General features: G+C 21.4%; 1 protein-coding gene across 1 annotated transcript; it reads left to right on the top strand.

Moving 5' to 3' along the window:
- The first annotated feature begins 13 nt into the window (after positions 1–13).
- LOC552110 lies at positions 14–15,212 on the top strand. Its single transcript, XM_026444450.1, has 15 exons — positions 14–267; positions 2,137–2,342; positions 4,133–4,372; positions 4,519–4,783; positions 5,096–5,398; positions 5,581–5,788; positions 5,965–6,223; positions 10,987–11,208; positions 13,314–13,477; positions 13,564–13,699; positions 13,772–13,971; positions 14,040–14,292; positions 14,375–14,565; positions 14,662–14,919; positions 14,999–15,212. The coding sequence occupies exons 2-15, from the start codon at positions 2,148–2,150 to the stop codon at positions 15,144–15,146; spliced, it is 3,042 nt and encodes a 1,013-aa protein (XP_026300235.1). The 5' UTR covers positions 14–267; positions 2,137–2,147; the 3' UTR covers positions 15,147–15,212.
- Positions 15,213–15,313: the final 101 nt, after the last annotated feature.

The raw sequence follows: 15,313 nt of genomic DNA, 5'->3' as shown, positions 1-15,313 counted from the left end.
TTTATAGCGAACGTACTAGCCATTTTGTCAGAACCTCTCGTTGCTTTCTTATGATCAAGGATCTTTTTCTTCGTTTCTCCTATTTATTGATCACTGTTTGAATTGAAAAAACAGTTAATTTCGTTTTTTTTTTCTTTTTTTTTGTTTCATATATTATTAATTATTTGATGCAATTTTTTAGAATTGTGAAAAGTGACAAAATTGTGCATATTGAGAATTTTTCGTGATTGATTTTTATTTATTCATTTATTTATCATCTTTCGTAAGGTATGTATCACAATATGATGTTATAAAATTACGATCAAATAGTATAGAGTTGTATAAATTATGGAGAATAATATACATTAATAATGGATTAATTGAAAAACTATAGAATATCATTTGCATAGATTGATTAGTGGTTTAATTTATAATAAGCAATAAATTTATAGATAATGAAAATTCATTTAATGTTCTTAATTTCCTGATTGAATGATACAATTGATCGTTTTTAAAAAAAATTGATACAATTAAATTGTTTGACTTCAAAGTATAATTAATTTGTGTTATGTTTTAATTTAAAATAAGCTAATTAATTTAAAATAAGATAATTTATATTATATACGATTAATCGTATAAATTTAAAAAAATATATAAATTAAAAAAAAGTACAGTAAAATTTCATTGAAATTTCATTAAAATTAAATAAAAATATTAATATAAAAAAATTTAAAAAAAATTTGGATTTTTTTAAATATCTTTATACAGTTAAAAATAACCAATACTGTAACAAAGCGATTTTTACGATAATTGGCATAATCAATGTTATCGCACAAGATACAAGAAATTCCTTTCTGTTTTTTTGTCACAGAATGATAAAAAAAAAAATAACAATAAAAAATGATTTTACATGATCGAAAAAAAATTAATTCCAGAAAAAGAAATATATTATATGATGGAAGAAATTTTGCAGCAGGAAGAAATATATATGCGTAAGAAGTACAAGAGATATTTTACTTTACGCTTGTTCATCAATATTTCATTATTATAATATATGATATATAAATATATTATTAAAAAAAATATTTATTTATAATATAATTAAAAATAAATTTAATCGTAGAAATGAAGAACATTTTGTTATTATGCATTATGTTTATTTCAATGAATTTTATATTGGATTTATGAAAATCAATTAATCAAATCCGTATTTTTTGTAGATTTGATTTCTTTTCAACCATGAATATATTATATACAATTTTGATAATGTATATTAAAAAATCATATATTGAATTGATCAAAATATCATCCGATTTATATAAATAATATTTATATAAATAATTTATAAGATTTGAGAAATAAATATTATGTATATTGTGTGAATATATATAATTTAAAATTTAAAACAATATTCATGTAGTTTTTTTTTTATTTCTAATGATATTCTAAGCACGATAGTAAAATTTCTAAAGATCAAAACAAACATCCGTAATAGATTACAAAATACTTTGAATTATTAATAATGTAAATAGATGCTTGTTTAATACCAATAGAAAGATATTTTGTATTTTCTTTGATTAAATTATATTTTCTCTCTCTTTAATTATCAATTATCTTGATATAAAATAATTTATTGTATTTCCATAAATTTTCATTATAAAAAATTTTTTATTATTATATTCATTATATTTCTTATATTTAATATAAAATTAATAGTATTATTTTTTTTTTTTTTATACTTAGATTTTTTCGTTTCATTCTATTCTACAAATTTTCAATTTATTCAATCATGAATCTTTCCATGTTATTCGATATCTAAAACGAAAACGAAAACTGCAATATATATATAATATTCAGAAATGTATGTGTAAATGTAATATTATATTATATAATTATATATAATTATAATTTTATATCGTCAATATGAGAATGCAAATATAAAAATTGCAATTGTATTCAATTCAATTTTATCTAATAATAAGTAAATGAAATTATAATTTATATTAAAATAAGGAAACGAACGAGAAAAATTTACATTTACAAATTTATAATATCTAATTAAAAAATACGTGTTTAAAGACGCAGTTATCCTTTGTAAACAGGTTTAACTACTCTTTGGAGATATTTTTTCAAGGTCATTTTTTTTTCCTCTTACAGCTTTTCTAAAAATGGCATCAGACATACCATCTATTTCGGAATGGCTTCAAGGTCGAAATGTTTTCATCACTGGAGGTTCTGGTTTTATGGGAAAGGTTTTAATCTATAAACTGTTGGTCAGCTGCGATCATCTTGAAAATATTTTTGTATTAATTAGAAAAAAGAAGGATGTTGATCCGCAAACTAGGCTGCAATGTATGATAAAAGTATGAGATATTTTTTACGATATATTTAAAATTAAATTAAAAAAATTATTACAACTTATATAGTGCTTTAAAATAAATTTTAGGAACAGATTAGATCAAAAGAAAACCACATTCCTTTTAAAAGCTTTCTAGCGTTTCCAGAAATTTGAAAATTTTCACAAAGGCAACAAACATTAAATGATTTCGAGCGGTACGTCGAAATATATATGGAGGTAGTGAAATTTCAGGTTTAATTCCATTTTTTTTTTCTTTTTTTTTTTTTTTTAGGAACAAGCTAAAATATCTTATTCATTGTTATTTGTTATTTTCTTTACAAATTGACATTATTAAAAAAAGATTAACTTATTATATGTTCAACTTATCAATGTTCTAAATATTTAACTTTTTACTTATCATTTTCTTATTATTTAATATTTTATTATTTTGCACGAATTAAAAATTGACCTAACTAAAATTTAACCTTATTATTAAATTTTGTACAAAAACAAAATTTTTAATTAAGAAATAATTTAACAAATTAAAAACTCATTTAACAAATTAAAATTGTTTGTGTCTTTAACTTTAATTTTGTAAAATATTATCCAGATTCATATGTTCATGTATTTTTTAAATTAATGTTAATTTTAGAATATATTCATTTCATTTAAAAAAATAAAATTGGAAGTTTTCAACTCTTTTCAAAATAAAAACTTTAAAATAAAATTTTAATAATAGTAAAATAAAATTTTAAAGTTTTTATTTTGAAAAGAGTTGAATTTTTCAATTCCAATGAAAAATTTTTTAAAATTCATTTATTTCTAGTTCTTTTTAATAATTACTTTAATTATTTTACTTAACAATAGATTGCCACAATGAGATATATAAGGTATATACCATATACAAATATGTGTCATGAGAAATGTTTACAAAAAAATTAAAAGAAAAAGCATCATTGCTACTACTGTGTCCATTTCATATAAAAAGTGAAAATTATTGAGATAGTTTTGTTAAATTAAAATAATATTTCACTTATTTTATGGCAATAAATATATAAATAGAAAATATTTATTTAAAATATATTAAATAAATTTATTAATTAAAGTATTAAAGCTATTTTTATTAATATAAAAATAATTTCAGATAAATTTTTGTAAATTATTGTAAATATTTCTTATTTCAAATACTACTAACCATGGAACTAAACAATGCAAAAGATTCAATCATTATGATTTATCAATCATCGATTATGAATTATATTTTAAAATATAATTCTTGCAAATAATCAAAAGAATCCCAATCAATTTATATTCAAGAAAATTATTTAGAGATTTTATCTTACGATATTTTTCATGAAAAATTATTAATTATTATATACCATTATTATTGATTTTGCATTAAATATGTCATTTATATATATTTATTTTATTACTTATAATTGATATTACAATAGCTTAAAAATATTTATTTATATTAATAATTTAATAAGATATATTTGTAATAATACATGAACGAAAGTGAAAGGGATACGTAAGCTTATGGTATGCAGTAATTTCACTGTACATGATTTTAAGATGTCCTAGAAAATCCATAAGAATATATATTCAATGTAACAGAAATACATGCACATATATAATTAAACTGCATTTTTATATGAAGAAATCGCTTCCGTTCTCAATCCAAGTATTTCTTTTCTGTTACTGTTTTGAATGATGAATTGCACATTGGAATGATTGTATAAAAAATTTTAATTTTATAACATATATAAAATATTTTTGTTATATAAATATATGATAAATTGATTAATTTTTCAGGAAAATCCTCTTAAAATAATTAAAGAAAAATATCCTGAAAAAATAGAAAAAATTAAATTAATACAGGGTGATACTACTGATGAACATCTTGCTTTATCGACTGCCGATAAACAGAGATTATTAAAAGAGGTATCCATAGTTTTTCACATGGCGGCAAATGTTAAATTCGATTTGACATTAAAACAAGCAATAACAATAAATACTCTGGGTACTAAGAATGTTATAAATCTTGCAAAAGAGGTACATATTTATTAATTTTATTAAATTAAGAATATTTATTATTTCTGATTTAATTATTTCTGATTTTGTAAGTAGAAAAATAATTACTATTTTTTTTAAAACATTTTTTTCAATGTTTTGACATTATGTTTTGATTTTTAATATAGATGGAGCATTTACAATCCTTCATTCATGTTTCTACTTCGTATTGTCACTGCAATGAATCTGTACTCGAAGAAAAAAATTATCCTGCTCCTATAGAACTTGAAAAAATTATAAAAATGGTAAATGATACGACAGATGATTTTCAAAAAATCATGACACCAAAAATATTACAAGGATTACCGAACACTTATGCCTTTAGTAAAGCACTTGCTGAAGATTTAGTGCAGAAAAGTGGTCTACCTGCAGGTGTTGCAAGACCTTCTATAGGTAAATTTTAGATTTTTTTTATTACATACTTTTTTAAATAAACTTTTTATTATATATTAAATTTTCTTTATGTATTAATATATATCGCATCTTTATTTTAAAAGATTCAAAAATATTAACTTTTTAAAAGATGATTTTTTATTATTTTTAGTTTTTTGAACTATAGTTTTTTATAGTAAAAGTGCAATATGATTTTAAAATTTATGAATTTAATATAACTATAGTTTTTTATAGTAAAAGTGCAATATGATTTTAAAATTTATGAATATTTAATATAATTTGTTATAAATTATTAATTAATTTAAATTTTAGTGGTCGCATCATGGAAAGAACCAATGCCTGGTTGGATTGACAACATGAATGGACCAACAGGTTTAATGGTAGGTGCTGGAAAAGGAGTAATACGAACTGTTCTCTGTAATTACAATTACTTATTGAATCTAATTCCTTGTGATATGGCGATTAATGCGATGATTGGATTGGCATGGAAAGTAGGAAGAGAAAAACCTGAAAAACCAATATTTATGAACATTACTTCTGGACTTGAAAACCCGATTTCTTGGGGTTATGCTGTAGAAACTGGAAAGAAATATACCATAATGTATCCATTCTCAGGTTAATAAAAGAATTATAATATATATTTCCACAATATAATTAATGAAACGAATCAATTTTCTATATCATATGAAGTAAATAAAATAATATTTATAAAGCAATTTATAATTCTATGCATAAAAAACAATTAATGTTTTAATCTATATATTTAACTAAAATTAATCTATAAATTTTATTTTAAGGTTTACTATGGTATCCAGGTGGAAGTATTACCACATTAAAATTTTACCATTGGATACGAGTGATCTTATTCCATTATATACCTGCAATTTTCATAGATATTATCATTTTTCTAACTGGAAATAAACCATTTTTAATAAGAGTGCATCAAAAAGTTAACAATGGAATAGGATTGATACAGTATTATACTACCAAAGAATGGGAATTTCGGTAATTATGCAGAAATATTTTTTTAAAATTTTCAATAAGTTACCCAAGTTGTAAATTTTCGGATCTTTCAATGTTTATTGTGATCATTGAGAATTTTAATTTCTTTAATTATATGATAAATTATGATACATTATATTAAAATTAAAATTTTATACTAATTTAATTTCGATTTTCAGAAATGATCGCATGAAAAAATTGCAACTTGAATTAAATTCATCTGATAGAGAAAAATTCTTTATGGATACAAAAGCTATATCTTGGGATAGTTACATGTTGAAATATATATTAGGCGTTAGACAATATTGTTTAAAAGATGATCTTTCTACCATACCTCGTGCACGAAAAGTTATTAGATATTTATATTTTGCTGATTGGTTTGTTAAGATCGGACTTACAATCTTCTTTATATGGTTTCTATTCTTAGATAAATTCATCTAAACAGATTACGACCATGACTTTGAACTTCAATTATAGATATAATGTATATATCTAATTGATAATTGATTTTATCTGAAAATGATAATATGTTTCTTTATTTTTATCTTATTTTATTCTCAAATGTTATAAAAATTTGTTTTACTCATTTGTTATATTCACAATTGTTATCAGTTAACTATTTTACTTTATTGTATTTATTGCACAATGATTTATTGTTTTTATAGAATATACATTTGCAATTATGATATTTTTAAGATACTTGCTATAATAATAAATATATTTATTTCTTAAAAGACATAAAAAGACTGTTTTAATAATTAAGTTTTATGATATATAATAGAATATTTATAAGAATTTGATTTAGGTATTTGAATGAAATAAACAAAGATTTTATTTAATTTGTAAAGAATATGCCAATAAATATAATAAAGAAATGATATCAATCACTATATCATATTTGATATCATTATCAATAACATAAAATTAAAAATTACTTTCAAAGATTAATTCTTTCTTTTTAATTAAAATAATCTCATAATATATTTTCTATTAGAGAAAAATTTTGGATCAATACAATTTAAATCAGTATAAAAAAAATTTTTAATAATATGATTATTTGAAATTTTCAAATTCTTGACCGCGATTACAGATCTGATCAAGTCATGACATTTTGAAATTTCGAAATTCTTGCTCTCACGCGACATGTCTCGTTCGTACAATCTCTCAGGTGAAATATTCTTTACTCCTCATTTCTTAGTTATGCAAATATTGAAGTAATATTTGAAATAGAAAAGTTTTCGCTATTCGCCATGAGATACTATATGTGACTAATAATAATCCATGTGTTACAATATTATGTTAATATAAAAAACAATCGTTTTTACAAATATTAAGTAAAATTATATTTGGATTTCATTTTCACACTTACATTATGAAAGCTACTTTCTGAAACATCAGAAAGTTTCTTCAAAAATTTATTTTTCAAAGAACGAATATTTTTTAAACAAAATAAGTTCCATAAGTTATAAGATTATAAAAATGATTTTAGCTTAGTATAGAAATATTTCAAAATATTAGATTAAAGTTATTGTTTCATAATTTATATAATTTAGATCAATATTATTAACATTCTGAATATTAATAAATAAAATAAATTTTAATCTATTTTTCTTATATTTTTTATATTATTTTTTTGCGCGTTATATAAAGAACGTGAAGAATAAAATTATTCAACAACTATACAGAATTGTATAAGAATGATTTATATATATATGTATATAAATTAGAAAAGAATTGCCAACAAAAGTTTGTAATCAAATATCGAAGGAAAAATATAAAAAAAAAAATATTGATTTGAATTGAAACACTTTTACCATGCATCTTTAGTCAACGAACGATTTATATGAAAATGTAACGAAAAATCACGAAAGCACACAAATCCGGTAGAACCAGAGTGTCGAAATCTTATGCTCGTCTTGCTCATCCTTGTTTTCGTTCTCTCTCGTGCATATGTTCTCTTTTTTTCCCCAGCATTCACATTTTCACTCTCACTTTTTCATTTCAACTCTCACTCTTTAAGTATCGTTGCAGATGTATACATTATACATATACATATATATATTTTTCGAATAAAAATACTTTTGTTTCGCATTTCATATTTTTTTGTATCATATTAATTTATTTTTTTTTAATGTTTCCTTTTTTAATTGAAGAAAAAAAACTGTAAAAAAAAAAAAAAAAAAATTATGCCACATCAAAGTGTTATCTATGATAATTTCAAGATCAATATTTTAAATTAATTGCATTATCAATTAATCAAGATTTTTATGTTATTTTAAATCCTTAAAATTTTCAAATTCGTAAATTTATCTTTTGTTAAATGTAAATATAAACGTTTTAAATTAAATAAAATACATAATATATAACTTTTGAATAGCATTAACTTTTGAATAATATTAAATGTTAATAAATTAAAGATTGCATTAAATTTAAATTACATTAATCAAATTGAATTGCATTATAATTTCAATTATGTTACATTAATTTTAATCTATTTTTACTTTATCAAGAGAAAAAAAAAATCGAAATTAAAATTAACTGTTTTTCTTTCTGTGAATATTATTATATATTTATAAGAATTTATCTATATTTATTCTAATATATTCAAAATTCAACCTTAAAGTGAATTATATCAATTTATAAATATAATTATATATGTGAATTTTATAATTCACATATTCTTCAAAAAATTCATAATAATGAAATATAATTCCAATAAAATTATAAAAATTAAAATCTCGATTATAAAATATGACCGAATATATATATAAACAATTACAATTTTAAACATTGAGGTATTCTCTTGAATAAGAATGGGAGAGCAACCGAACGGAGCGTACGAAAGTAAATAGGGAGTACATTGAGATCATCTAAGAAAATATTGGGCCAACATTACGCTTTCTCAGTCTGTATCGTGCTCACCGTCCAAGTAACACCGATTGACTAAAGCCGATCACTTGTAAACTTGTAACAGTCGTGTTTCATTTTGTTCACCAATTATTCATCTGTGAACTTTGAGAAATAAGCTTGAGGAATTTTTTTTTATTTTTTAAAAGTAAGTATTCGATATTGAAAATATATAATTCCTTTCTTTTTTCATCTTATTTTTGAAACGTATATAATTTAATTAAATTTTGGTGTTCTTCTTTAGATGATAAACTGAAATTTAATTTTGTTTCTTTGTTTGTTTTTAGATTTATTTAGATTTATTTTTTATAAATCTTTTACACGAATAAAAAAGTGTAGATATATTAAATATATAATAATTTATCAGTCTACAACATTAAATTTTCTTAAATCTGCAACTATAAAATATTAAAAATAATTATTGAAACGAATATGAAAACATTCTAAGTGGAGCAATATTCAAAAGTAATAGTGATCGAAATTTTTCAATGAATAATAGAATGATTCAACTTATTTTAAAGTTATTTATAGTTTATTTTAAAGAGTTTGTTAAATTAAAAACTATTGTATATTCATAATAGAATATAAAATATTAGATATCAAATACTCAATATTAGATAACATTGTTGAGTATCATTGAATATTGGGCATTTAATTATTCAATTATTCTAAATTAAAATATAACAATTAAAAAATATTTAATATGCCAAATTTATACAATATATAACATTTCAATATGCGATTCATTATCAATGAAATTAAATTTCAACATGTGATTCAATAACAAATGATTAAAATAATAACAATTTCTTATTAAGTTTTTAAAATGTTTTTATAAAATCATAAAAAAAACTATATGATCTTGACTGCATCACTTATATAATAAATCCACTTAAAAATTAATAATTCAGGTTTTATTATGTAATGCTTATTCAAAAATCAACGAAATAGAAATAAAAAAAAAAATTTTTTCAATTAAAAAGCGGTAAATTTATGGAATTTTTTATTATAAAGATTTTTTCCAAAGTAACCAAACTTCTCTGTCAACACGATGATGTTTTTACATCACTGTAAAAGTTATTACGCCATCTCATGATGTTTGCATAACCATAATGTTTGTTCTTTTATGCAAATTTCATTTCATAAAACAATTTATATATCCGTTTCTACTTAACTTTAATACTTTATAGTTTCATCAGTTTCATGCTTTATTTCCTTTGTAAATCAATATCTATTAATTTTAGCTTTTAAAATAAATTTCAATTTATATTTTTTAAAATTTTTAAAAATATTCAAAATATTTTCACATCATAGTATATGTAGTAAAATAACATTTTGAAACATTCGAGATCATCCCTATTAAATTCAAAAAAAGTTATAAGTAATCTTAATTGAGAAAGAAAAATTCATATTTGGCTCAGGTCCGTGGGTACGCCACCACCCAAAAGACTCGACGAGTTCAAGACAAAATGAAACAAATCTCGAAACTCGTCGGTCCCCCTTGCGGGATATAATAATATAATTCTGACATATTAGTGACATATTATTTCCACTGCTATAATTTACAATCATTATCTTGATAATTGCAACCATTAATGATGTTTAAATTGTTCAATTTTTGCTACGTTTGCTTTAATCATCTCGACCGATAATTACTTTTTTATTGCGAAATTATAATATTACGTATAATATATAAAATATATATCATATATATATATAGGCAAAGATATAATTATTAACATATTTTGTTTAAAATGATCAGCCAAAATAATAAAATAATGGATTATTATTATTGAAAAACTTATTGTTACTTAAATTCTTATAAAAAGTATTTTTCAAAATATATGTTTATTTTATGTATTGCTTTATAAATAATATTTAATTGAAAAAAATTTATTTTCATATACTGTAATACTTCAGTTTGGAAAACTGAAATCTTATATGCATACGAATAAAAATTTAATACGAAATAGAGGAAATGTATTATGCTGTTTCGACATATTTTGACGTGTCAAATTACATATACATATTATTAATCTTAATATTATTTAATATTTCGTAATTTTTGAAATTTACAGTATAATTTTCATTAAATGTAACACCAATGATAATATTTTTTTTCCGACATACATTGGAATTACATTTAATTCTTAGAATTTAACATAAATATAATATGAAAAATTATTTTTTGATCATATAATAATAAAAAGTAAATATAATAATATTTATTTTTTAAACATATTTATCTATATAAAAAATTTACATATTATAATCATAATTATTTTTTTGATTAGATACGATCGGCAGAATCGAAAATGGAAGAGATATTTGATAGAATAGAAGAATCTTTCAAAAATCAGAACATCCTAATCACTGGTGGCACTGGATTTTTAGGAAAAGTCATTGTTGAAAAATTTCTCAGATGTTTACCGGACATAAAACAAATTTATTTGTTGATCAGAACAAAACATGAAAAAGATCCAAAATATCGTTTAGAGGAAATTTTTAATTCACCGGTAAATATATATAATCTTATTGGAATTTTATGCGATTATTCAATATTTGAACAAAATAAATATTAGCATAAAAATATAAATAAATTGATGTAGATTTTAAACTATTGTCATAAAAATATTCCATTAATCTAATATATATTGATATTACGTTAATAATACATAAGAAAGCAATTCAATCATTTATGAACACGCAAACAAGTTTTTTGTATATTATATTATTGTTTGAAGCAATTTTTTCTAACCCAATTTCTGAGAAAAATACTTGAGATAATTGCATTGTTTAAACGAATAAATCGAAAATAAATAAATATATATATATATATATATATATATATATATATATATATATATATATATTGTTAAAAAATATTTTATGAAAAATAATTTCTATTAAATTTATATTAGAAATTATTATAATAATGTTATAGTAATAGTAGATTTTTTAATGCGTAAGGTATTGCAACACGTATCTTGTAAAACACATGGAGAAAGTTTAATTACGTAAAGATTAAATTGTGCAAGAAAAGCACCTTGATACTCATTTTTATTGAAAAATTTATTTTCACTGTCGAAAAGAAAAGAAATTTTTCAAAACTAGTTATTACAAAGTAGTTGTTACAAAGTACTAGTTAGTTACAAAAATAACTTTGATATTTCATCAATTTTATCAAATCTACTGTTAAAGAAGAAAATGTTATTTAAACGATAAATTTTATCCAAAAAAAAAAATATATATATATAATATGTTGATTAAAATCAAATACAATTAAAAAAAATAAAGAAAATTTTTCAAAAATTAAATTTGACCTAAATAAAAATAAAAGTGACTGGCATAATGTAAATTTTATAAATTTTAATTAACTTAAGTTTGATCGTTTCTATTAGAATATTTTATGATAAAATATTCTACATTATTCTACATTATTCTACATTGGAATATTTTATAATAAAATATTCTACATTAGAATATTCTACATTAGAATATTTTATGATAAAAAAAAAATATATATATATATGTCAAATTATAATTAAATTGTGATTCATTATAATTGATTTAACTATAATTCTCAAATTATTATTAACTTATATATTTTACTTAAATCTAAAAAAAATTTCTTTCATTTATCAAAATTAGCAAAAATTATTTAAATAGAATATTACATCACATTTCTATATAATTAAGAAAAAAACATATAATATAGGTAGTAGTCAATATAATAAAGAATATTCTAGCTAACATATAATATATGATGTCATGAATCAAATAAAAAAAGAGTTATTTAATAGTTAAAGTATCATCTTCATCTTTGATAGAATGCAATGTTTCCAATAATTAACGCAATTCTTGCTTATTTCTTCGAATTTACTAAAAATGAAATCTACGATTTGCACGGTAAAAAATATGATTCCTGTATTGCAACAAAAAAGAACGAAGTCAAGGCCGTATCATAGAGAAAAAGATGACAAAGGTTATTATCTCTATTATTATCAAGTCTCATACTTAGTGAAAGTTCTTATTTTTCAACTGGTCTGTTATATCACATCTTCTTACTTCTTGTGTTACTGATCTCTGGACCTCATTCTCTCACGTAATACATATACAAATCAACATCTCATACAATGAAGGTTGAAGAATTTGATCATATTATATTAATTATAATTATAAGTAAAAATATTCTTATAAGTATTAGTTGATTGCTTCTTTATAAAAGAAAATAATTATATATGTAATTATACATATATTATACATATTATTTAATAAAAAAATTATTCATCATTTAATAAAAATTCATTATTCGTAATAGCAATTCTAAGAATCATTTCATATAAATGCATAATATTATTTCAGATTTTATATTTAATTATTTATGATAACTATCTATCTAAACTTAAAAAATTTTTAATGGTTTTACAATATCAATTAGTTAAATAAATAAACAACAGTAAAAATAAAAATAAAACAAATAAAATCATATTTAAAAAGAATTTCTTTTAAAACGAATGATTTCTAATTTGAATTTGATACATCAATTTATATTATATTTATAAATATTTTATGAAACTAACGAATAATTATTAAAACTATAATTGAAAAATTATTTCAGCTATTTGAAAAAGTTAAAAAACAAAGAGGTGCAGAAACACTTAAAAAATCTGTAACTGTTATAAACGGAGATATGACCCTACCTGGACTTAGTCTTTCTTTAGAAGATAGAAAAATGCTTTGTGAAAAGATTAATATTGTATATCATGCAGCTGCTTCAGTACGGTAATTATATAATAAAATGAATGTATTGAAAACATACATTTATAATATTAAAAATAATATTAAATTTGATCATTAAATTATTATAGATTTGACGAAATGTTGAAAAAGGCAGTACTATTAAACACGCGTGGTACAAAAGAAATGTTGGAATTAGCCAAAGAAATGAAGCATTTAAAATTATTTGCTTATATCAGTACAGCATATTGTCATCTTGAAGAAAAAGTATTATATCTCTAATCACATTTAAAATTAAATACGAATACTTACATTTTTTTCATAAAATTATTTTCTCAGATTTTAGAAGAAAAGCCATATCCACCACCTATAGATCCTCATAAAATAATTAAATGTGTAGAATGGATGGATGATGATGTAGTTGAAGCTATGACAGGAAAAATTTTAGCACATTTTCCTAATACATATGCCTTTACCAAAGCTTTATCAGAAGCCCTTGTTGAAGAAGCAATGCCATATATTCCAGCAATTATATTAAGGTATAAATAAAAATAAATATTTATAGAAACAATAAATATTTTTAATCGGAAATTATTTTAAATCTTAGACCAAGTATAGTTATACCAATATGGAAAGAACCACTTCCAGGATGGACAGATAATATTAACGGTCCAACAGGAATCTTGATTGGTGCTGGAAAAGGTGTTCTTCGAACGATGTATTGTAATGGAAGTAGTTATGCTGATTTTCTTCCTGTTGATATTGCAGTAAATGCAATTCTTGCTAGTTCTTGGAATTTCATCTATTGTAAAGATCATGAAAAGAGAGTTTATCATCTTACAAGCAGTAATGAATTTAAGGTATAGAAATTATCTTTAATTAGTAATAATAATTTATATATATATAACAAACGTTCAATGTGTCTCAATATGAAAATTTTAGGTACCATGGGAAGAAATCATTGCCAGGGGTCGAAAAATAACAGAAAGAGTTCCTTTGAACGGGGTTGTTTGGTATCCAGGTGGAAGTATAAAAAAGTCAAGACTCATGCATAATATATGTGTTTTTTTCTTTCATATCATACCCGCTTATTTCATAGATGCACTTATTTTCCTTGCAGGTTATAAGCCAATGTAAGTATATTTGAAAATTATAATTTTTCATTTATAGATGATCAATTATTTTCAAATCAAATCATTGATTTAATATAAAACTCTTACTATGAATAGTATGTGCCGTGTACAACGTCGGATACAAAAAGGTTTCGAAGTTTTTGAATATTATACCAATAATCAGTGGGACTTCGATAATTCAAATTTCATGGAAGTACGAAGTAAACTTAATCCTGTGGAATATGCAAAATATCAAGTACATGGAGATGATATGGATATAGACGCATATTTTGAAGCATGTATAAGAGCAGCAAGAATTTATATATTGAATGAACCACCAGAAACTTTACCAGCTGCTCGAAGACATTTAAGAATGTAAAATCTATTTAAGAGTTAAATTTTGAAAATTTTATAAAATTTTATTAATTACTAATATATATAATTTTTATTGCAGCATGTATTGGATTGATGTAATAACAAAAATATTTTTCTTGATATTATTGATTTATATATTTGCATCCTGGAATGAAAGTTTCAAAGCATTATTAATAGGAAGTTGGTCGTTCATCACTCAACCTTACTATATTAACTATTCGCATTAAAAAGTTTTTAATTTAATTTTAATTTTAATGCGACGAAATAAACTATGGATCTTCTTTTTTTATTGATTTATAGTTTTTTTTAATTAATAGAATAATTAATATAATAAATTTATTTTTTGAATAATAAATATTTTCAAATCAAATCAAATTTTGAATTTTATTACATT

This window comes from Apis mellifera, linkage group LG12, assembly GCF_003254395.2.
Source record: "Apis mellifera strain DH4 linkage group LG12, Amel_HAv3.1, whole genome shotgun sequence".
NCBI classification, from domain to species: domain Eukaryota; kingdom Metazoa; phylum Arthropoda; class Insecta; order Hymenoptera; family Apidae; genus Apis; species Apis mellifera.
The sequence above is the reverse complement of the archived record's forward strand: the minus strand, read 5'-3'. Positions and strand labels throughout refer to the sequence as shown.